This window comes from Muntiacus reevesi, chromosome 9 (assembly GCF_963930625.1).
Source record: "Muntiacus reevesi chromosome 9, mMunRee1.1, whole genome shotgun sequence".
In the NCBI taxonomy this organism is placed as follows: Eukaryota; Metazoa; Chordata; class Mammalia; order Artiodactyla; family Cervidae; genus Muntiacus; species Muntiacus reevesi.
This window is the reverse complement of record NC_089257.1, coordinates 29,527,536-29,551,328: the sequence shown is the minus strand read 5'-3', so window position 1 is coordinate 29,551,328 and position 23,793 is coordinate 29,527,536. Positions and strand designations below refer to the sequence as shown.

Sequence of the window (23,793 nt, the reverse complement as noted above, 5' to 3'; positions counted from 1 at the left end):
CTCCTAGTTAGAAGTAATCCTTAGTGCCTACTGAAGTATTGTGTGTGTGTGTGCTCAGTAGTGTCCAACTCTTTGTGACCCCATGGACTGTAACCTGCTAAGCTCCTCTGTCCATGGAATTTTCCAGGCAAGAATACTGGAACAGATTGTCATCTCCTGCTCCAGGGGATCTTCCCAACCCAGAGACTGAACCCACCCATGTCTCTTGTGTCTCCTGCATTGGCAGGCAGCTCCTTTACCTATAATGAGGACTAAAAAGGCTCTATGTGAAATAGGGGCTGGGAGCTGATTCACTGTGTGAACACAAAGATGGGGTTCCCAATCATCTCAGCCTGAAGCTTGGTGTGGCTCAGGAGAGGAGGCTGAAGAAATCTGCAGATCTACTGACAGGACCAATAGATTTATAGAGACTCCTGGCACTACTGAGTGAAGGGGGGCCCAGAGTTTGACTTGTCAGAACTGAGCCAGCCACTCACTGCTTCTGTGACCAGATACTTACTATGCATAATAGCACTAGACAGGAAGACCAAACAACCTTGTAGGACTGTTCTGCACTAGAATCAGTGAGCTAGGCAGAGTTGATGGGAGCATTCCTGAACAGTGAAGGATGAATACTCAAGAAGACTCAAGATGGGTTAAACTTCAGAAGGAAGAAAAAGGGAACTCAGAAGAAAGGCAATAAATTCAAGAAACAACAGTGATCATTTAAACTGACAAAATATCAATATTATTGATATTTCTCTAAAAATAACTTTTGATTCACTTGGTTTTTTATTTTTGGCCCTATTTTTTGCTTCATTAATTTTTTTTCTTTATTAATTCCCTTCTTCTGCTGTTGTAGGGCATAACTGTCTTCCTTTTCTACAGTGAAAACTTAGATCGTTGTTTTTAGACATTCTAGTACAAATATTGTAATACTGCAGATTTCCCTCAAAGAATTGCCTTAGCTGGATCTGCCAGATTTCATGTAGGGGAAATGTTTAAATTTTAAAAGCCATACTAAAAATATAAACAGACCTACAAACATAGAAATAGGTTATCAAAAGGGAAAGGGAGGGGAAAAAGTGTTAAATTAGAAGTATGTGATTAATAGGTAAAAATTACATAAAACAGACAACAAGGATTTACCTATATAACACAGTGAACTATATTCAATATCCTATAATAATCTGTAATGAAAAATTATCTGAAAAACAATAAATATATATAAGTGAATCACTGTGCTGTACAGCTGAAACTAATACAATGTTGTAATTGAACTATACATCAATTAGAAAAAATTTAAGTAAAAAACCATGTTAAGGTATATTAAAAAGCAGAGACATTATTTTACTGACAAAGGTCCATACAGTCAAAGCTATGGTTTTTCCAGTGGTCATGTATGGCTGTGAGAGTTGGACCATAAAGAAGACTGAGCACCAAGGAATTGATGCCCTTGAACTGTGGTGTTGGAGAAGACTCTTGAGAGTCCCTTGGACTGCAGGGAGATCCAACCAGTCCATCCTAAAGGAGATCAGTCCTGAATATTCATTGGAAGGACTGATACTGAAGCTGAAACTCCAGTACTTTGACCACCTGATGCGAAGACCTGACTCATTGGAAAAGACCCTGATGCTGGGATAGATTGAAGGTGGGAGGAGCAGGGGATGACAGAGGATGAGATGGTTGGATGGCATCACCAACTCAATGGACATGAGTTTGAGTAAACTGCAAGAGTTGGTGATGGACAGCGAAGCCTTGTGTGCTCAATCTATGGTGTAGCAAAGAGTCAGACACGACTGAGTGACTGAACTGAACTGAAGGTATATAGGATGAAATAAAGCCCTGAAACTATATGTCAGGGACTATGAATTCAATTAAGTTAAGTTAGTCCAAACCAGTTAGTGCCTTACAAGTAGTACAATGAAATCTTATTCTGGAAAAACTTTTATTTTATATACATATGTGGATGGGTATGTATATAACACTGAATTGTAATATAGAATGGCTCTTTTAAACTATGGTCTGCTATCTCCCAGCTTTAGCCCAAAGAGGGGCATGTGTGTTAGATAAATTGAGGAGCAGGCTAGGACAGAAGGCCCCATCTGGATTCTCATTTGATATTCTGGGAGGGGTCTGTATAGAGACTGCCCTCCTCCCCAAACTTGGGTGGAAGTGAGGGGTATGGAGTCACAGAGTAAATGAAGTGGAATAGTGTGTAAGAAGCAGAAAGGAGACCACAATCTAACTTTTGTGAGCTGTTTTCAGTAGTGGTGTAGATAAGACCTACAAATTCTCACATGGCCCCAGACGAACCAAAAGGTAGCAAAACTGTAAGCCAAAAGGGCCACAAATATTAAGGGTCAAATTTCCACAATGACTATGAGCAGGTGACCTACTTAGGCCATAGGAAAGATGGAGAATGTGGTAGAAACTCAGGGAAAGCCAAACTAAAGCTAAAGTTTCTAGGGAGTACTCCTGACCCAGCAAAGAGCTGCCAATAGTTTAGGACTTACATCTGCTTCAAATCTCAGCCACAGACAAGACCAGTGATACCTCAGCAGTAGGAACCACATGGCTCAAACCACCACTTTCTCTCCCTGGCATGACCAGGACTCCAAAACATTAACATTTTGCTCACAAACTCTCTAAAAGAATTTAGAAAACTATATACCCCTCACTTAGAAAACTGTGCACCAACATTTTATGTCAACATTTTTTTTTATTATTAGCATAAAAACAGTGATGAAAGATACACTTTCTGGCATGTTTTAAGTATTGGTATTGCTAATTAAAACTGTTCAATTTTTCTTTTAAATCTGTCCAATGAGATTAAATACCAGAACAATTTTATGTCAACCATTTTCTATTGTTAAAACTATATGGAAAAGCTCTTCTTTGACAATCAGAAGGTTACCTGCACCCTTTTCTCGTCAACTCTATATTTCTGTCCCATTTCTTCCTTAACAGAAACACATTTATAACAAGGAAAGTTTCAGAACCCTACAAGAAGTTTATGGCACCAATATTTCAAAATGGCCCTCTGTTTGATGGCCTGGAGGTTTTTACACTCTAGGATGAAGCACCACAATAGATTCAGGATAAGGGAAAGGTGTGTTTGCCTAAAAATGATGGAAGATGGGAAAGGAGAAATGGTTTGTACCTCCACTGCGAGTATGTTCTTAGGTAGGATCATTTTATTACAAAGTACATATGAAAGTTGAGAATCTAGCCATTCATTCCTTAAACCACCCCTTTTGGTCTATGCATACCTGCAAAGGAACAACCCCAGTTGTTACTTAACCTCTCTCCACGTCTATAAACCCAGACGGCAGAAATATGAGCATCTGAGCCTCTACATCCAAAAGGCTGGGCATTGCCTAGAAGAATTCGTTAAATTATTTGGCCTCAATCTAATTTAGTTTTTTGCTTTCTCTGACCACCATGAGTAGTACCTTGTGTGAAAGGTCAAATCAGATTTAGACAAAAAATTTTAAAAACTTTTGCATCCCTTGTATAGTGTGAGTATAAGCTTGCTTTCTTGAAACACGTGTAAACTCGAACACACGGTTTTCAGGCTCAGTGACTTTCATTCTCCACTTAGTCCTCAACCACTCCAGGATCTCAGATCCTTCAAGCCTGAGGTTGAGCAAGGCTTTCGACCTCAGTCTTACAATCAAAATGGGCCGCAAATTTAACCTTTTTCCTTACTTGCAAATAAAGATATACATACAAAAAGGTATAGTGACATAATCAACCAAAGAAGACAACTGTTATAAAACTTTGTCCCATTACCAGGCCAAGCTGCCATATGGATTATGAATTAATATTTTTATGAATCTTGTATTATAAAAATAGAACAAGTTGTTGATAGAGTTAATTTTAAGTGTAATTATGCAAAAATATATATTCAGTGGGTTTAAAATCTTGTTTTGACATTTCTTAATTCTTTAATATACTGTGGGGCCTCAAAAAAATATGGACCGCTCTCAACTTATCTACACCCACTGTGAAGAGGCCTTATCTATACCCACTGCCCTTATTTCTTCAACATCAATTTTTTCTTTAATACTGTTTTTTCCAAGGTTTCATCATCTTTCAAAGGTCACCAATAACCTTTTTTGTATCAATTATAACGTGTGAAAATAATATCTTACTTCCAACTTCATCCTATTGCCTGAAAGAGTCTCTTTTTAAACTCTTCCTATATTTCAATTAATGAAGCACAACTTATCTCTAAAGTAAAAGTGGAGTTCTAGTCCCACTACAACTTTACCCCAACTGCCTATAACATATTATACTATCTATAACATTAATAATAAAAGTATCACTTACACCTGTGTGCTAAGTCATTTCAGTCGTGTCTGACTCTTCGTAACACCATGGACTATAGCCCACCATGCTCTGTTCATGGGGTTCACCAGGCAAGAATACTGGAGTGGGTTGCCATTTCTTTCTCCAGTGGATCTTCCCCACCCACAGATTAAACCTGCATCTCCTATGTCTCCTGCATTGGGAGGTGGGTTCTTTACCACTAGCACCACCTGGGAAGCCCATCACTTTTATGCAACATCTAAAAAGAAAAAAATCAAACTCATAGAATGGAAATGTGGTTGCCAGGATGGGGAAAATAGGGAGAGGTTGGTAAGAGGGTGCAAATTTTCAGCAATAGTATGAATAAGGTCCGAGGATCTAATGTACATCATGGTGACAATAGTTGAGAACACTGTATTATATGACTGAAATTTGCTAAGAGTAGAACTTCAGTGTTCTCACATATATACATATATATATGATGATGTACATGATAACTTAATGGTAAGAATTCTTTCACAATGTAATACATGTATCAAATCAACACAATGTACACTTTAAATATCTTACCTCATACCTCAAGAGAGCACAAAAAATTCATAATAAAGACGGTGATGATGATGATAATGATAGCTAACAACTACTGACCACTTACTATATCTTAAGTACTATGCTATGAGTTTTAAATACAATAACTATTTAATTCTCACAACAACACAATAATATAGTTTTAATTTATGTTACTCATTATTATCTATAAAATGAGAGGACTGAACTATATGACCTCCAAAGTTCATTTCAACCTTAATATGTTTTTATTCCAATTTTTTACTCTTCTTTTATTTAAGTTCCCATATAACATTTAATAGAATCTGTACCATATATTTTGAGCACTTAATTATACACTTATTTACTGTATTTCCTAATGGTGTCATGTGGGTATGTTTTATCTCCAAAACAAGAAAAGAAGCTTCCTAAGAGCAAGGGAGCATTTCATGCAAAGATGGGCACAATAAAGGACAGAAATGGTATGGACCTAACAGAAGTGGAAGATATTAAGAAGACGTGGCAAGAATACACAGAAAAACTATTCAAAAAAGATCTTCATGACCCAGATAATCATGATGGTGTGATCACTCACCTAGAGCCAGACATCCTAGAATGTGAAGTCAAGTGGGCCCTAGGAAGCATCTCTATGAACAAAGCTAGTGGAGGTGATGGAATTCCAGTTGAGCTATTTCAAATCCTAAAAGGCGATGCTGTGAAAGTGTTGCACTCAATATGCCAGCAAATTAGGAAAACTCAGCAGTGGCCGCAGGACGGGAAAAGGTCAGTTTCATTCCAATCCCAAAGAAAGGCAATGCCAAAGAATGCTCAAACTGCCGCACAATTGCACTCATCTCACACGCTTGCAAAGTAATGCTCAAAATTCTCCAAGCCAGGCTTCAACAGTACGTGAACCATGAACTTCCAGATGTTCAAGCTGGATTTAGAAAAGGCAGAGGAACCAGAGATCAAATTGCCAACATCTGCTGGATCATCGAAAAAGCAAGAGTTCCAGAAAAACATCTACTTCTGCCAAAGCCTTTGACTGTGTAGATCACAGCAACTGTGGAAAATTTTTTAAAAGATGGGAATACCAGACCACCTGACATGCCTCCTGAAAAATCTGTATGCAAGTCAAGAAGCAACAGTTAGAACTGGACATGGAACAACAGATGGGTTCCAAATCAGGAAAGGAGTACATCAAGGCTGTATACTGTCACCCTGCTTATTTAACTTATATGCAGAGCACATCATGAGAAATGCCGGACTGGATGAAGCACAAGCTGGAATCAAGATTGCCGGGAGAAATATCAATAACCTCCGATATGCAGCTGACACCACCCTTATGGCAGAAAGTGAAGAACTAAAGAGCCTCCTGATGAAAGTGAAAGAGGAGAGTGAAACAGTTGGTTTAAAGCACAACATGCAGAAAACTAAGATCATGGCATCTGTTCCATCACTTCATAGAAATAGATGGGAAACAATGGAAACAGTGAGAGACTATTTTGTGGGGCTCCAAAATCACTGCAGATGGTGACTGCAGCCATGAAATTAAAAGATGCTTGCTCCTTGGAAGAAAAGCTATGACCAACCTAGACAGCATATTAAAAAGCAGGACATTACTTTGCCAGTAAAGGTCCATCTAGTCAAAGTTATCGCTTTTCCAGTAGTCATGTATGGATGTGAGAGCTGGACTATGAAGAAAGCTGAGCACTGAAGAATTGATTCTTTTGAACTGTGATGTTGGAGAAGACTCTTGAGAGTCCCTTGGACTGCAAGGAGATCCAACCAGTCCATCCTAAAGGAAATCAGTCCTGAAAATTCATTGGAAGGACTGATGTTGAAGCTGAAACTCCAATACTTTGGTCACCTAATGGGAAGAACCAACTGACTGGAAAAGGCCCTGATGCTGGGAAAGATTGAGAGCAGGAGGAGAAGGGGACGACAGAGGATGAGACGGTTGGATGCCATCACTGACTCGATGGACATGAGTTTGGATGGACTCCAGGAGTTAATGATGGACAGGGAGACCTGGTGTGCTGTGATTCATGGGGTCGCAAAGACATGGGGTCGGACATGACTGAGCAACCGAACTGAACTCAACTGTAGGGCAAGATCTGGGATAGTTTTCCTGTATCTTCAACACTGGCTAACAGACTGAGCACATAAGGAGTATTCAATACTTTATCATTTGAGTTTGCCTTCTTTGGCTATTTTTGAGGGGCAGGGGTGCATAGGGGAAGAGAAGTAATCTTTTCTCTCCAAACAGGATTAATTCAGTGGCTGCCAGTATCATAAGGATCCTAAGAGACATTGAAAGCCCTAAAGGGGATCAGATGGTGGTTAGATGGTGAATAAAATGTGATCTAGGAGTGTGTGTGTGTGTGTGTGTTTCACAATTTTGTTTTGTGAAAACTTGATTACCTTGTCTACTGAATACTGAATTAAAAACAGATCATGTAAAAGATCCTTTGTTATTTTGTTAGTCATAAAATACGGACACCAATGTCAGAAGTATAATTAGGATATCTAGGGTGAATTTCTTCCTCCAAGCACAGAAATGTCCAATGGAAATTTCAGTGAAGATGTGGTTATGGTAACCACATGAGGATAGTTGGCCGTACAGCTCTAGAAGATGTAACTCACTTGTGGTTTGCGGAGGCCTGAAGACCAAGACCCTTTGAGTGCCTTTTATTGATGCTATCACTCTGTTCTCTGACACTTTCAACATTTATTTCCTAGTGATATATATTAAGCGTTAATGAATGGAGTCTTGCTGTTTTCTTTTTCCATTCCTGATTGGCTTTGTTAGGAACTTGAAATCCTTTTTAAATGTAACAGGATACTCATTTTTTTTTTAGGAAATTATGTAAAATTGATTTTATGACAGAGTTAATGAGAAAAATTGACTGAAGAGAATAATAAATTCATGTTATGCTCATTTTCAACTGCTGTTACATGTATAAAATATGAACAAATAATGAATTATATTATTTGAAAATCAGTAATATGTTGTGAGGAATGAGATTTATTCAAGCTACGCTATTAACATCAGGTGAGAGAAAACCGTTACATATCTCTTAATAACATGAAGCAAAGCAACTATTTTCAACATGCTTACACTTAAGAGTCTCCCTTTTATCAATCAGTAGTCAGACTTAATAATCAAAGACTTAGACTATCCATCACTCACAACATTGATGGGTTTAATAGAAAATGGGAAATACTAGTCAATCCTCAAGATAGTTGGTTTTCCTCTCCCCTAAGAAAATGCCTTAGTTCTTCAAGGAAAAAGAATTCATATTCTTGTCCATTCACACAAACCTCTCAGCATTATTGTTCCAGGAGGAGGGGGCGGCAGGCAGGCGGCCCGGGATGCTGACTGACGGAACAGATAGGATGTCAGGTGAAGATAGAATGCTGTGCCCTCTCTAACCAGCTGAAGACTCGGCATGATTGTTTTCTTACAAATAATACCTGTGGGTGTTGAAACTGTTCAGGGAATCTATCAAACACACTCTTTCACTTTGCTGCTGTAACTCTGTAAAATTTATTCTCATTTCAAATGAGTCATAGGCAGTAATACCTGTAGGTGGTTGAGTAATTTAAAGAAAATTTGTAAGGTTTCCTCTCACTTAATTTACCAGAACAATTCTATACTTATTTGGAGGTTTTAAGATGCAACATTTTCTATTCAGTATGAGTAAAATCTCAAAATAGAGTTCATCATCTAAAGAGTTGGTTTTAACTTAAATATAAGTAGAGAAAATAAAATATTAGGATGTTTGAGGATAAAACTTTCATCATAAAAGGGAGATAAATTAATGTTATAATTGCTTTCATTTTTTATAATTCTAGAAGTCAATCATACATAGATATATGAAAACAGAAAATGCCTAAATAGTACAATATCAGAAAAATGCACTACTAATACATTAACATCAAATTACTTTCCTCATGGAAATCTGATGGTCGAGGTCAATAAGCTTATAAAAGTTACCTATACAAATTAAATAATAGATAAATGGGAGAATAAAAATAATTTTTCCAGATTTACTTTCCTTATTAAGTCATCAATACTACACTGAAAATGAAAGTGAAAGTCGCTCAGTCGTGTCTGATTCTTTGCGACCCAGGTCAGAATACTGGAGTGGGTAGCCTTTCCTGTCTCCAGAGGATCTTCCCAACCCAGGAATTGAACCAGGGTCTCCTGCATTGCAGGCAGATCTTTTACCAATTGAGCTATCAGGGAAGCCCTTTAATACTATATTAAGTTTATACTAAGCATCATAAACACTCAACTGTAGACTCAAAAAATGTTTCTGTTATGAAGCAGGCATTCTCAGTCACCAGTTTAGAGGGAGAAAATCTCAGTAATGCTTGGATTCAAAATGTATTTTTCAAATTAGCTCATTCAAAAAATATTATAAAATTAAATAACTTTTTAATTAATAAGAAAAATAAAGATAACTAATACTTTTTAAAGTGTTTATTTAAAGATGAAGACATATTTTAAACAATCCCCAAATGGAACTTATAGTTAATTAAAATGTTCAAAAGCACATAAGCCAGAAAGTTTATTTTCTTAGTTTTATAATATAGTTATTTTAAATTCCAATTTTAACTAAGTTGGCTTTCAATTTTTTAAGGAGTGCTTACTATTAATAAAGATAATAATTTTAAATGAAAGGTATTCAACTGAGATGTCAATAAAATTGCTTTCACATAATTGAATTCTCTTATAAAAAAGAAAAATCTTTAACTCTAATTTTTTCCAAAGAAAATTATTTAATACAGAGTTTTCACAGTAAAAAAAAAAAAAAAGTTCAATTTTGAGCCACAGATACATATTTGACTTTTGGAAGTATAATTATAAGACAATTAGAGAAAAATATAGATTTGAAAAAATTTTTCCTGACCTGAATGAACAGTTTTAGGGAAAATCAAATGAAATGTTTCATGAGGATAAATGTGTCATGGATAAAGGACGGAAAATAAAAAGTATTCAATATCATTTCTTGTTTTATCCTACTGTCAGTTTTCCACCCTCTCTGCAATAATTACCTATGCACAAACTCTAGATGGCAATATTGCACTTACTGTACTTTCAAGAAAATTGTCACAGTCGGTCCCCACATACTCTCTTTATCAACATTTTATGTGCCATGGATCTATAGCCTCTTATTATAAGTGTAATGAAGCAGAAGTTATTGAAGCATTTTATTGATTGCTCAGATCACAAGTTTACTGCCATACTGAATTGGCACCTTACTTGCTGAAGCAAACTGCTGACACCTTTTTTAAAAAGTGACAACTACATCTATTTCATGACCAGAAATCCATTTTCATCTCTATCAAGACAAGAATGCAATTTTCACTTCATTTAACTGATGTTAGGCCTGCTCAAAGCATGACACTTAGAAAAAGACACAAGTTTAAGGTTCTTAAAATACTTCAAGTAACTAGAATGCAGCTTGGTTTCAGGGGAAAAAAAAAATCAACAATCACTCACATCTACAAACAACCTAGTAGTTTAAAAAATTATCTATCATAACCGTCAGTAGTAATTTTCATTTTGAAACATTTATAACATTATTTTAATGTTTTTAATAGTAAATTTATTCATATATTATAGACTTTGTTCCACGGTTTCAAAGGACATCAAGAAGTTCAAAACTGAAATATCTGGGATATTGCTCCAGGCAGTGTAAATCAAGAAAAGATTTTTAATTTATAGATATAAATTTTTAGTATATAAATGGAGATCTAATGTACTATGGTTAACAATACTGTACTATATAGTGAAAAGTTGCTAAGAGAGTAGCTATTAAATGTTCTCACCACACACACACACAAAAATGTTAATTATGTGAAGTGGGAGAGGTGTTAACTAAAGCCTACTGTGGTGATCATTTCACTATATATGTAAGTGTATAAAATCATCACATTGTATACCTGAAACTTACACAATGTTAGATCTCAATTATCTCTCAATAAAACTAGGGGGGAAAAAGTAGCTGGTATACTAAGAAAAAAGTATATATAGAAAATGAAATAGGAATAGTTTTTCCTTCAATAACGTTAGGACCAATAAATGACTTTAATTAACCTACAACACAGATCTGAAAAGACAAACTCTCAACACTTCTTTTACAGGAAATTAAAATATTAGATTCCTTAGAGATACTTTTTGCAATAAACAAAATCAGCACTAATGCAATTCAAGCAGGTTTTGAACTGAATCTTTTCTGAATAGAATTGCAGTCTTATTATTATTGCTTTTATATTTAGGTATCAAACTTACTGAAATGCACGGGTAAAGTGAACCAACATTAACCTGGGAATTTTTTTTTAAACAAATGTAAGTGCTCTGGTAGAAGTTAGTTTAATGTAACAATAAAATACATTTCAGTTTTAAACTACAAAACCAATATATGCTGATGTTGGATGGTCATTTCCTCATCTAATTATGTGTCCACAAAATAAAGTACAGCTCCAGTTTAAAAAATAAAACCAAATTTTTGAAATAGAAATTTAGTGTCTTGAGATTTTTAAACCTAACACATCAAACATGGAACATTAGAATATAACAGCATTCAAAAAAGTACTTAGCTTAAATTAATAAACAAAAAGGACCATATATACACACACACACAAAAAAAATCACTCAGGCAGAAAATGACAGTTTTCAACAAACTTCATTAAGCAATGATCTATTAAAAATAGCCCAAGTACATACCTTCAAATTAAAATTACAGAAATAAAACATTTTCTTGCAATTTCAGATATAAATAATAAAAACTGCCATTTTTTTCAATATACTGCCAAAGTTTACACATATCTCAAATTTTTAAGGAACACTTGAGGAATTTTTTTTCTGTTTATTTTTATGAAGCTACTATCAAACAAGCTAAAACTCAATTTCGAAGTTGATCATTTCTTTCCAAAGTGCTGAAAATAAGTAGTACTAAACATTCCTTCAAATTTCATGTCTTGACTACCACAGGGACTATGATTTTCTTCACAATTAAGCTGCTGGTTGTTAAGGTATTATAGTTAGGTACTCATTTCCTCTGTGTCTCTCTCAGTTTCAGAAATGGCTATGCAACTTATAACACCTGTTAAACTACACTGTGAGCCGCTTTAAGTGATTAAAACTGCATGTTTATGAGCTCCTCTAAAAACCATATTTTAAAAGAAGAGTGCTATGCATCCATGATGTAAAAATCTCCAGGAATTTTATTGCTTGGGGGAAAAAAAAATCAAAGGAGTATCAAAAGTGGGAAGACATTTCCAGAAACATACATTTCTCAAAAATCACATTCATACTTAAGATCAACCATTCCAAATCATTATTTATATAGCCTCCTGGCTCAGTTCCACGGACTTTTATAGACTTCGACTGCTGCTGAACAGACTGACATATATTTTGTTTACTGACAGCGGCTAAAAGCTCTATGGAGGATCATAAATAAAGAAGATCATGTTTAAAAATCACTAATATCATTTTAAAAGGTAGTGCAGGCTTGTGTTTTGGCCTCTGTTTAGCTGTGTTAGGCCTATGAGTGACAGCTTCCCTGCTTGAGGCTCACAGAAAGCACAGCCTTCCTCATTCACTGACAGGACTGTGGCCTTTTCACACGTTCCTTCCTCAGCAGTGTTTGTCCCCAAACACTGGAACTCCACACAATGGCATTCCTACTCCAACACCCCCACCAACAGCACCACTACACAGCAAGAATGCTAATGAGAGGGAACGGCCCGTCGCTGAAAGTGTTAACTGCATTTCATAGGAAAGCGTTTAGGCTACTTCAAAGATTACCAATTAAATAGATTCTGCTTAGCTCTGAGCAATTTCTAAAGTGTTTCCACTTTTAAGGAAATAAACGTGATAAATGTAAGACTGAGGGACTTTATGCTGTCCTAACTATAATATCTCAGTTTATGTACTCGAATCAGTATATTTTTAAGACCACACTAATGTAGTGGGCTTAATTCAGTTGCATGCTTGTAATACCCAAGTTAAGGTGAAAAACTAAAAAGTGAATAAGTTCGTAAACATAAAACCAGTAGCTCTGACTTTTCTTTTAAAGCTATCTCTATTATCACAACTTATTTAAAAGAAATTTCCTTGGGGAATTCCAAAACATATATTTAACATCTACAATCTTTTGACAGAATCCTGGCAAAACAATGTTGTTGTTTTTATATATGATCTCAGAAGAGGAATAAATGGAAATGATATCAAGAGGTCATATAATTCTATAATTTATAAGCTTAGGTTTGTTAAGGAAATAGGAATTAAGCATCCATCTCCATTTTACCAAACACAATCTTATATAAAACTAAATACAAAGGTCTATCCCTAATGTCAAATGAAGTAAATGCAGTTCAGATAAAGTTCTTTAATGCTAAGAGGGATATTTGCTAAGAAATCTTAAAAATAAAGCTATTGCCAGGCTTAAAACATAACCACTGATGACATGATAATAATACCAGTATACTGACTTTTATGAGCATTACAGATAATTTTAAATTAAGTCATAAATTGTATATTATAAAATAAAACTTAACCAAGTATCATATCAAAATGAGTGAAAGTATTAAAATTTGAGTGAAAAACTTTAAGTTTTTACAACTGAGCAAAGTAAAAAGGGTTAGATAGGAATGCAAAGAGCCTAGATTTTTAAAATATTCCTAAATTTGGCATAATGTTGAAAGTCATAAGTTGATGATATAAGCAATTTCAAGTGATCAGACATTTAGAGGCACTAAAAATGTTAAGTTTTACATTTAATATTTATTTTAATAAAATATTTTTCATCAATCTTGAATCATAAAGAAATTTTCAAAATCAAACAGCAATTCTTAAAGCATTATTTTCTCACAATACAAGGAACTCTTCAATCCAGTACAACTGTTCATATCTATCTAAATTTTAAATGTTTAGAACAAAGGAAAAAAAAATAAATATGCCACAACTACTTTCTGAGCTTTTCCTTATCTCTAACATCCTCACTTTTAATAAAACTAAGAAAACATTCAAGTTTCTTTCGATTTGATTTAAATGGTGCTTTTATTGCACTGGAGAATTGTCTCATGCTTAACATTAAATAATTTTAAACTGTCAAATTAGTAAGAGCAAACTGTTTAATAACAAATACATGATTGTAATTAAGTTGGTGATTATTGTATAATATCATTGTACCTTAAAAACAAAATAATATTTCTGTTAAAATAATTTATTCTGAAAAAATATATTTTATATCAGTTATATATATATGATATTAGCTTAATAAAGAATATTAAAAATAATATTTGTATTTTTATTTTTCATATTTTTTATTGTAAACAGGTTTATCTATGATAAACATTAATCCCCTTTCTGGATACACTGACATTAATTAACTAGGAAACCAATCGTGTTTTGAGAATGCAAGTTTCTCACGGGAAGATGTCTCTTGCTAGTTCTGGATACCTTAGTTCAAGAATTTCCTCCAGTCAATACAAGCTGTTCTCTTCCTAACCAGACAGCAGGAGGTGCTGTGTGAACACTAAGGCTGACTATCATTCCCACCTCCCCTCCCCCTGCATACAGAAAATAATAGCAAGATGCCTTGAAAATATTCATTTTTCAGCAGCCTGTGGTCTGAGATAATACACTCAGTTCTAAACTGGAAACTCCCAGTTAGAAATGTAAACCCTAGCCCTTATTTAGTGTGGTAAAATGCATGCCTAAATTTTTAAGACCAAGTACAAAGAAGATTCAAAAATTGTGTCAACTTGAGTTTTATTTTATAAACAGCATAAATCATTCAGCTCTACAATAGGAATTCTACTTTAAGATAAATCAAAGTCTTTCTAAGTAGTTGCAAAAATTTCAAAGTTTTCATACACATACCTCTTCTCCCATCACACACACACACACATCCACACACTCACTCTCTCTCTCTCAATCTCTCTCTATCTTTCTGTTTCACAATTATAAAATAGATATTTAGAAATTAAAGGACAAACTCTAGTTTATAAACTACTTCAAATACATTATTTCTATACTTTCAGGTCTGGAAATACACAAGTGAAATAAGTATAAATGAAGTAAGTTACTCAACAAGAAGTTAGTTCACAATTTCATCTCCCAGAACATGACTGGCTATGTTTTAGCCCATCTTCTACAACATTAAGTATGATTTCATACTGGAAAAAACAGAAGGGGGATCATTTAAAACTTCAAATGCTATAGGAGCTATTCATTTTCTTAAAGTAACCGTCTATAGAATTTCCACATAAGGAGTTGCTTTCGTTTTGCACAGTGTGCAGCAAGGAAGGATGACACATATGACATCCCACACCAAAAGACAGATACAATTAGCCCCACTATTGTTGTCTTTGAGATTACAGAAGAAGCATCTTGGCTCCCTAACGGGCACTGAGCTCATGGAATACATGTCTCAGTTCTTTCATGACATGATGCCAATCATTGCCTCTATACCACCAAGTACATTTTAAAACATACAATAAAGCAGTTCTTAAAGAGGGATGACTCACCTGTTTAGAATATTTTTTTGCAGACTTTAATCGTTGGTATAAGGCCAAAAGAACTCCTTGGATGTATATCTTAGCTCCTGAGGGGCTGAAACCTTCTCCCTTAGAGACCCAAACTGGTCCCCGTAAAGGTGTGATGGAGTTTTGCAGGCATTTTTCAAGCAGAGGAACTACACGAGGAAATAAGGGAAAATAAATGCTTTTGACCCAAACGAAATACGCTGCCTGGAACACAGCCCCAATACCAGAGCTAACTCTTAACATCTATTATTTATATCTGACCTGGGTTAAGTCTTAGAGAGGCAATTCCTGCATCACTAGTGGCCACCATGAAGGATGTATTTATATTGAGACACCCCCCCATGCAAGACTCCTAAGCTGTGTGAGCACACCTGAATAGTTCTGAAGTGTGCCTAACTAGCTGCAGTGTCGTGGTGTGCACTGATTGCCTTATCTTCTCATTTATCACAGATGAGTTGGAACCAACCTTGCTGAAATCTACTCGCATTGTCCTGATAAAATTGCACGATCCATGTTGTTTCGGTGTATAGCTTCCCATAGAGGAGTCTGTATAACTAAAACATCACATCTGGGAATTATTCACAAAATATAATCTACACCTTGATAAACCATCCTATTCAAGTCTTTTCACTGCCATCGCTTAAATAACCCCTAAAACAGAGTGCTGAGGCTGTTTAAAAATAAGGGGGAGAATCTTAAGCAAGCATTTTATCATACATACCTTTTGTTTTTAAGCTTCTGAGACATAAGCTGGTCAAAGATTTAGGGATGCTATTCCAGTACACGGTTTGTAAACAGATAGAAGATATTTACTTGTGGGCCTGTATTGCAACATCCATATGGACTTGACAGACATGTTTATACACTTTTTCACCCAATTAGCTTATAAAATCTTTCTAGTGTAAAATAGGCAAATAACATGGCAGCTAGCTAACATTTTTCAAGATTTAATTTCCCACTGAAATGCCAGAAATAAAGAAACTTTAAAAATCTTAAGCACACTTGAGAATCCAGAAAGATGAAAGGATATCATTTTTTTTAACTTTGTCTTTAAGTGTATACATGTGACACTACATAAACATACAAAATAACTATATGGCTTGGCAACCTTATTCTAATACATACTTCTACTGGAAAAGAAATTGGATAGATCACCAGCAAAGAAAATAGGTCCGTGCCATTGGTTATGTTATATGTTGCATATTTTATGCAGAGAGGCCTAGCGTAGCAATCTGGAAATTGAATTACAATTAGGTTCAGCTAGGCTGCAGAGTGGCTGAGTTATGCAAATGGCCTTTGCTACTGGTATTCTGCTGATTTTTGCTCTTAGTAAAAAAGTTATGCTTTTATGGCACTAAGTTCTGCAGCTCTCTACCAAAGTGCAATTTAAATTCTTTCTAACATATTCATCACTAAAGAAAATGTTGTATATAAAGCTTAAGATTTTTTAAGATTACTATCTATAAATAAAGTTAAAAAGAAATCACGACCCAATGATAATTTAGAATCTTTAGATGTGTGCATGAAATTCACTCACCAGCCTGAGAAACTAATTCCTAAAATTCACATATCAAAACTATTCTTATCCTCCTGAAGCAACTGCTCTTCTCTATAAGTTTTATCACAACAATTATCTCAAACTTTAAAAGAAATATATTAGTTCATATGTATTACTAAATAAATAAAAACAGAAGTAAACTTATTTTTAGAATTGTAACTCGTCAATTTGGCTTATAATTTTTCTTAAAGAAATCCAGTTTAAGAATCATCAAAGCTTTCAGTTAGCTACAAATTCCTATGTTACTATGTGTTGAGTTTTAATTTGTAAACTTTTAATTGATGCACCCACTGAACCTAGTATAGTTTTTGTACATGGAAAGGCATTACATAAATAGCTGTTAAATTGAAAAACAATTTTAAGTAATCCAAAAAGCAAATAATAAACTTGAATGATTTACATACAAGATTTAATCTTGAATTTAAATCTAAGAACGCTATATCAGATTCTCTAGTCTTTATAGCTTTATTCATCCATGCTTTTCACAAAGTAACTTTCAAATTCTTTATGTCAGCCCAAAGGATTCCAAAGAAGAATTTCATATATTTTCTAACACAAAACTCAATACTTTTTTGTTCAAGGTTTGTACCTTCCATAAGAATTTAAGGACAAAAAATACAGCTTATGAAAAATACAAATTATATCAAAATGTAAGCAGTGTCAGAATTGATATAGGATGGAAAAGAGCTCCCATGCTCCACATGATTTATGTAATTAGGAATACTATGGAAACCAGAAATAGCAAAGCAAAGAAAGCAGTATTCACAAGCAGGTTTTATAAGGGACTTCAGAATCTGCTCTGAACTTGCTGAATAATCTGTTCAGTATTCCAGAATCTCCCTGCTGGAAGCAGGGTCCTCATTATAACCACAAGAGCGCTAATAAAGGTTAGCCTCTGAACTGGGGATTAGAAGGCTTTTTCTTTTTGGAAGCTGCAAACTAGTAACTTTGATGATCTTCTTGAAAAGGAAGACAAAGCACACTCCAAGAACAAACAATGTTTCCACTAACTAGGAAGGTACAGAAAACATAAGAAAATGATATGCCTAAGCGCTTAGAAAGGAAGTATAAATAAGCCTAATATATTGGAAAAATAAAACTTATTAATCAGTTCAAATAGAAGAATTCTCCCTAAAACACAAGACTTGGCCTAAGATGATAGTTTTGAAATATAATAGTATAATTAATTTTTTTAGAAAGAGAAAGTTGACTTTTCAACCCCAACCATAGATTTTAATATGAGAATTATTTCTTAAGCATTTTAGTGGATATTCATATTAGTCTATACCAAAATCTCATATCTGTTCTTAACCAATTTAACTCTTTAACGTCAGTTCTTCTTTCTCTGTTTCTGAAGCAAAACTTTATTCTATTAAAGAGGACTATTGCATATACATGTGCAGGAAATAAGGGCACTGATTTAGAGAAAGGACAATAGACACTTTTCAACATTGGAAAGAGCATAATCCTACATGTTGCTATGAGCTAGCAAAGCCCATTATAGATACTCAGTGAAAAAATATGTCTTTCCCAGGAATGAACTCTGGCATATTATTTTGTATATAAACCATGAGTTTCTCTTTCAAATTCTACTCAGAAATATGACCTCATTCAAGAAGGTAGCTGGCTCCTATTATCCTGTATTTCTTTAATATATATTTGTGTGCATAGCAAGAAATGAATAATATAGCATTTCTTCTTACATTTGAGGCCTTTATTACAAGTATTCTACCTCTTTGCTCCTTTACAGAATCTTGCTTTCCTGTAATTTCAATAATTCTATTAAACAAGCCCTCAACATTTTTATTAGATACATGATTTGGAAATTAATCATTCCTTAAATCTATCAATAAGTATTATCAGTCAAATGTGGTCATTCAGTTGAGATCATTTCCATCACTGGAAAGGTGAAGTTATATGGATGATAGCTTTTTATCCATTTTATTTATTTTCAAGTCATGACTATAGGCAAACTGAAATTAATCCAATAATTTCAATAGGTTTGGAGTTGAAGATGTTGGGTAAATAGATCATGTGGTCAAAAGGAGTAACTTCACTGCTTAGAGCAAGTACTAGGTATTATGAGTAAATGGGTCATATGATTAAAAGTAGTAGCTATATTAATTTCACAGCTATCAACATGCTGTTCTATTTCCCTTGCATTTCTTCCCCCCATTTTCCCCACCTGTTAATATATCCTTGTTTTCCAAGGCTCATAGGAATTGTCATTTCCTCTGGCAAAATTTCCCAAGTTGTTAAATTGTTCTGTCCTCTACCTTTCCCAGATCACTGTTTATATTTTATTTTTCCCTTATTGATTTGCATTGGCTCTCATCTTCTCCACTCACTACTTTTATCCTCCAGTAAATCAAAAAAACCTTTGGAGTTTGAAGGCATGGTGTTTTTCAATTTGATAAAAGCAGCACCCAATAACCATCTACTGGATAAATAAATAGCATGTTTGGATATACTGCTGGTGGTCTTTTAGGTAACTTTTAAGACCATGAGTAAAACTATACATAATCACTGAGAATCTGTAACTTTCTGTGACCAAATTAAAATTTAATGAAAATTTGATAAATACAAATATACCAGAATTTTAAAGCATAATTAAGGTATGTACAATAGTTTTATTTTAAACTCTCATAAAATGATCTTAAACACTAAAGAAGAATATAAATATAAAAGAAAAACAATACAATTTTGGCAATGAAGCATTAACTAGCCAGGAGAAAGGGTTTCCCAGGTGGCACAAAGGTAAAGAATCCACCTGCTTATGCAAGAGATGCAAGAGACACGGGTTCGATCCTTGGGTAGGGAAGATCCCGTGAAGTAAGAAATGGCAAGCCACTCCAGTATTCTTGCTTGGAAAATTCCATGGACAGAGGAGACTGGCAGGCTATAGTCCATGGGGTCGCAGATTCAGACAGGACTGAGTGTACATATCACACACACACACACACACAGCCAGGAGAAGACCATAGCTGGATATTTCAAAAGTCCTGGGAAATCCTTAATCATGCTACTATGGGAAAAGGAACACAATAAAACTTAAATAACAGAGCAATAAAATATTAGATTAAGGTCAAAATAGCTATTTTAAATAATAAGGGTAATTCCTTCTAAGAACTCCAAACACAATGAGTTCATAAGCTATTCATGAGAAGAGAAACTATTCAACCTTCAAGAGGACCTATATATCACTGATAAGAAGCTTAAGCTTATTTGGATTCATGATGGACACAGTACAAGAATTTTGACAAGGAGCCAAAAATTCCTCTAAAGACAAACCTAATAAAACTTACTATGAAGATACAGACTGGAATGTCCTGTCATTTTCTATGCCTAGGGAATATATGTCTCTCTCCAAAAGCAACACCTGACATTTAAAGAGACACTTGGCACATTCCATTTGAATCTACTGTGGAAAGCTAAAAAAAGGATTTTTTAATCAATATATTTTCAAAAAGCATTGGAAATAAGTGCTTTAATAGCTTGCTTCCAATTAAAAATTAAAATTCATGCCTATTAAATACCCAGAATCATAATTTTCACATTTCAGTCAGAGTACATGAGACTATAAAAAAAAAGACAATGCCCAACGCATACTTACCTATAGAAAAACTACTATATGCTACTTGGCAGGAAATTTCAGATCTCAGTTCTCAAAAGTACTCACTATTGTTAGCAGCTCATCATCTGGAAATTTCCTATCAGTTCAATTGATAATGTTTGTTAATAAAGTTGATCTAAAAAGTCTTTTTCCTATGATACAAGGTGAGTTCTTAAAAGGTATTCAGAATTGACAGGAAGCAGGCCTGGGGGGAGTTTGAGCTAGTGCCAAGGTACGTATGTGTTTTACTGCTCTTTATTCAGCTTTATGTAATAGCTGGAAAGCTCCCGGTCCAAGAACAACCAGCAGACGCCACTCAAAAGCATGGTCTGCTGGGAAGATTGAATGACGGAGGGCATACTTTGAATGATTTATATCAGTATATTTTTATTCAAACAAAACCAAACTAACAGCTGCTGTGTACTTTTGTTTACATGCTATATGTCAAATTTTATTGTCCCCAAGGTACTCATGAGAAAAGATTTAGCAGTTGTTTTCTTAAATACCAATGCCTACCCAAATTTGGATTTTTCCTCCACTGAACAAAATGACAAGCGCACGATTGCTATACTTAGAGCAATCTTTCACAGCTGCTTTAGTTTTTCAGTGATCCTATTAAACTGACGGCGTATTGCCTGTGGGGTCTACAGTGTTACAATACTGCTGTAGGAGACATTGATTTGTATGATAGGATCAAACAGAACAGGGATGGATTGGGGGGGGGGGGTGGAATTTCATAGGTCGTATTGGTTTTACCTGGGTAAAATTTAATTCAGACATTGTGACCTTCACGGAACACCTGGTTATTTTAATTGCTGATGTGTGGGTGAACGGTGACATTGGGGCTTGGAAGTATGAAATCTTAGGAAGTCTCCTCTGTTTCGAAAATGCAGCCTGAGTCATGTCTTTTCTTAAACTGAACGAAGTAGCTGTGCATTAAATATGCTGGCACATCTTCTGCTTGAGCTAGTGGACCGAAATGGTGTGAATTGTTAATGCCTTGCTGCTTTGGTTCACGGCTTGTGATTGATCATTTGTAACTATATCTACTCCTTGTTCCATGAAATCAAGTATGGAGTAATGGGTTCATCAGATTTTGGGGTTAAATTGAGAGTGAAGAGGTACTGTGTGTGGAAATAAGAGTTGCCATGTTCAGGGCTGGCCTTGTAACAGCATGGAATCTAAAGGCGATATTCAAAACCACTTCACTCATCATACGCTTACTGATTCTGAATAGGGCCCATTTGCAGGGGACATTTGGTAGTTTTCCAATACGCTTTATGCCTCTTTCTACTTCTACCACCATGCACATCTTTTTTTCATACATCCCCAGTTGCACATTGGTAGAACAGGTCAGCATACACAATTCATTCATTTAAATAACTTGATTTATACAAGTAGAAGTAAGCTGGGACTCTATTGTTTGAGACTTGTTTTTCCCCTTAACAGAAATAATAGTGTATGTGTCTTTGAAAATACAAGTATTTTGTGGACTCAATTTCTTGAGCACTTAAAATATTTGGTATTTAGTAATAATCTAAATAACTTAATTGAACTGATATGCATACAATTAAGCTTACTTAAAGAAATGTTAAGAATTAATCATATCTAATATATCTAATCTATTTTCATGTGGTTATGGTCTATACCATTACATAATAATTGAATATATATCACCTGCTTTTGTAAAGTTTAAAGCTCTGCACAAAAATTTAAAGTATTGTCTTAGGGTTTGTTGTGGAAGTACAATGCTTGGAACTTAATAAAATCAACAAAAATTAGAAGTAAAGACCTTTAGAAATGTCATTATATAATTGCCTGCTGTAATAACTGATACTTTTTAGACATTATTACTTGTAATTTCTGTTACTATTCAGAAAAGTTTAATCCAAATGGTGTTAACTGAGGCACCAACTAACTGTTGACTCAGTAAGAAAAGATGTAATAAAAACATAATAAAACTTAGGAACAAAGTCAAATATGCGAAGCACTTACATATGTAAGCAACATTCAAAAGCAAGCTAATTGTAAAATTTCTCAAACTTCTACTATTACATTATAAAGTAACAACTAATATAAGTTTTTTTTAAATGTGGCTGGATCTTTCTTCTTTTTTTTTCAGTCTCAAAAGAAGGAATAATAATACTAATACCTGGCACTTACATACCCTAATTCAGAGAGACCTAGGAGTCAGAAAATGTGGATAAAGTGGTTTTAGTCTCCTTGGCTGCAAATGCGAGGCCAATACATTATTTACATTTAAGTATTTTACTTAGGATGTAAAATATATGTGTGTCATAAAAATTTATATTCTAAATGTGATAAACTGAAAAGTCTTTATAGTTACAGTAATTATAATGGAAGATTTCCTTCTGACATTTCTCTATGTTTTTTTCATAAAAGTAGAATCTTCTATAATAAACACATTACATATTTTGTCTATTATTTCACCTCTCTTCTCAAGATGCTAAGAAGGAAGAAAACCAATCACTGCTGGGTTTTTTACAGGGAGACCTTTGGAAACAAATGTTTCACAGCTGTGCTGTGCTTAGTCACTCTGTTCTGGCCAACTCTTGGAGACCCCCTGAACTGCAGAGCATCAGGGTCCTCTGTCCATGGGGATGCTCCAGGCAAGAATACTGGAGTGGGTTGCCATGCCCTCCTCCAGGGGATCTTCCCAACCCAAGGATCAAACTCAGGTCTCCCGCATTGCAGGCGGATTCTTTACCGACCGAGCTACCAAGTTTTACAGCATGTACTTACAATTAGACTACCTGTTTTCATTGGCAATTATACTTGTTACAACTTTTTTTAATAAAGAACTTCTAGGATCTTGGACAAATCCTTAGAGTTAGATACAGATTTTAGTGTCAGAGGTCAAAGACTCAGAAATAATAAATAAAAACTAGAAGCTAAAAAGATAAACTCAAAGAGAAGGAAGAAAAATCAAGGACTTGGTTAAAAAAATCACTTAAATACTGAAGAAAGTTTAGCCCAACAACACCTAGGAGTGATGATCATATATTCATGACTATAAAAGACCATCTATGTTTTAAAGACTTCAAAAGGGAGTTTTCTGACATAGTAAAGAGTCAATGAGCAGATTAGACTGCTTTGTGAATGTTCATATCACACAATTGTGCATTCACATATTTAATAAAAGATGACAGTGATCCAATTATAATGGGAGTTCTCCAACTATCACTAAAAAAACTTT

General features: G+C 34.7%; 1 protein-coding gene across 1 annotated transcript in view; it reads right to left on the bottom strand.

Annotated features, from left to right (window-relative positions):
- The window catches only part of DCDC1 (doublecortin domain containing 1), a 423,479-nt gene that overhangs the window by 322,115 nt on the left and 77,571 nt on the right, over positions 1-23,793 (bottom strand). Inside the window, exon 7 of the mRNA XM_065944379.1 lies at positions 15,388-15,554. Coding sequence (XP_065800451.1) covers positions 15,388-15,554 — 167 coding nt within the window. The remainder of the gene's footprint in view (positions 1-15,387; positions 15,555-23,793) is intronic.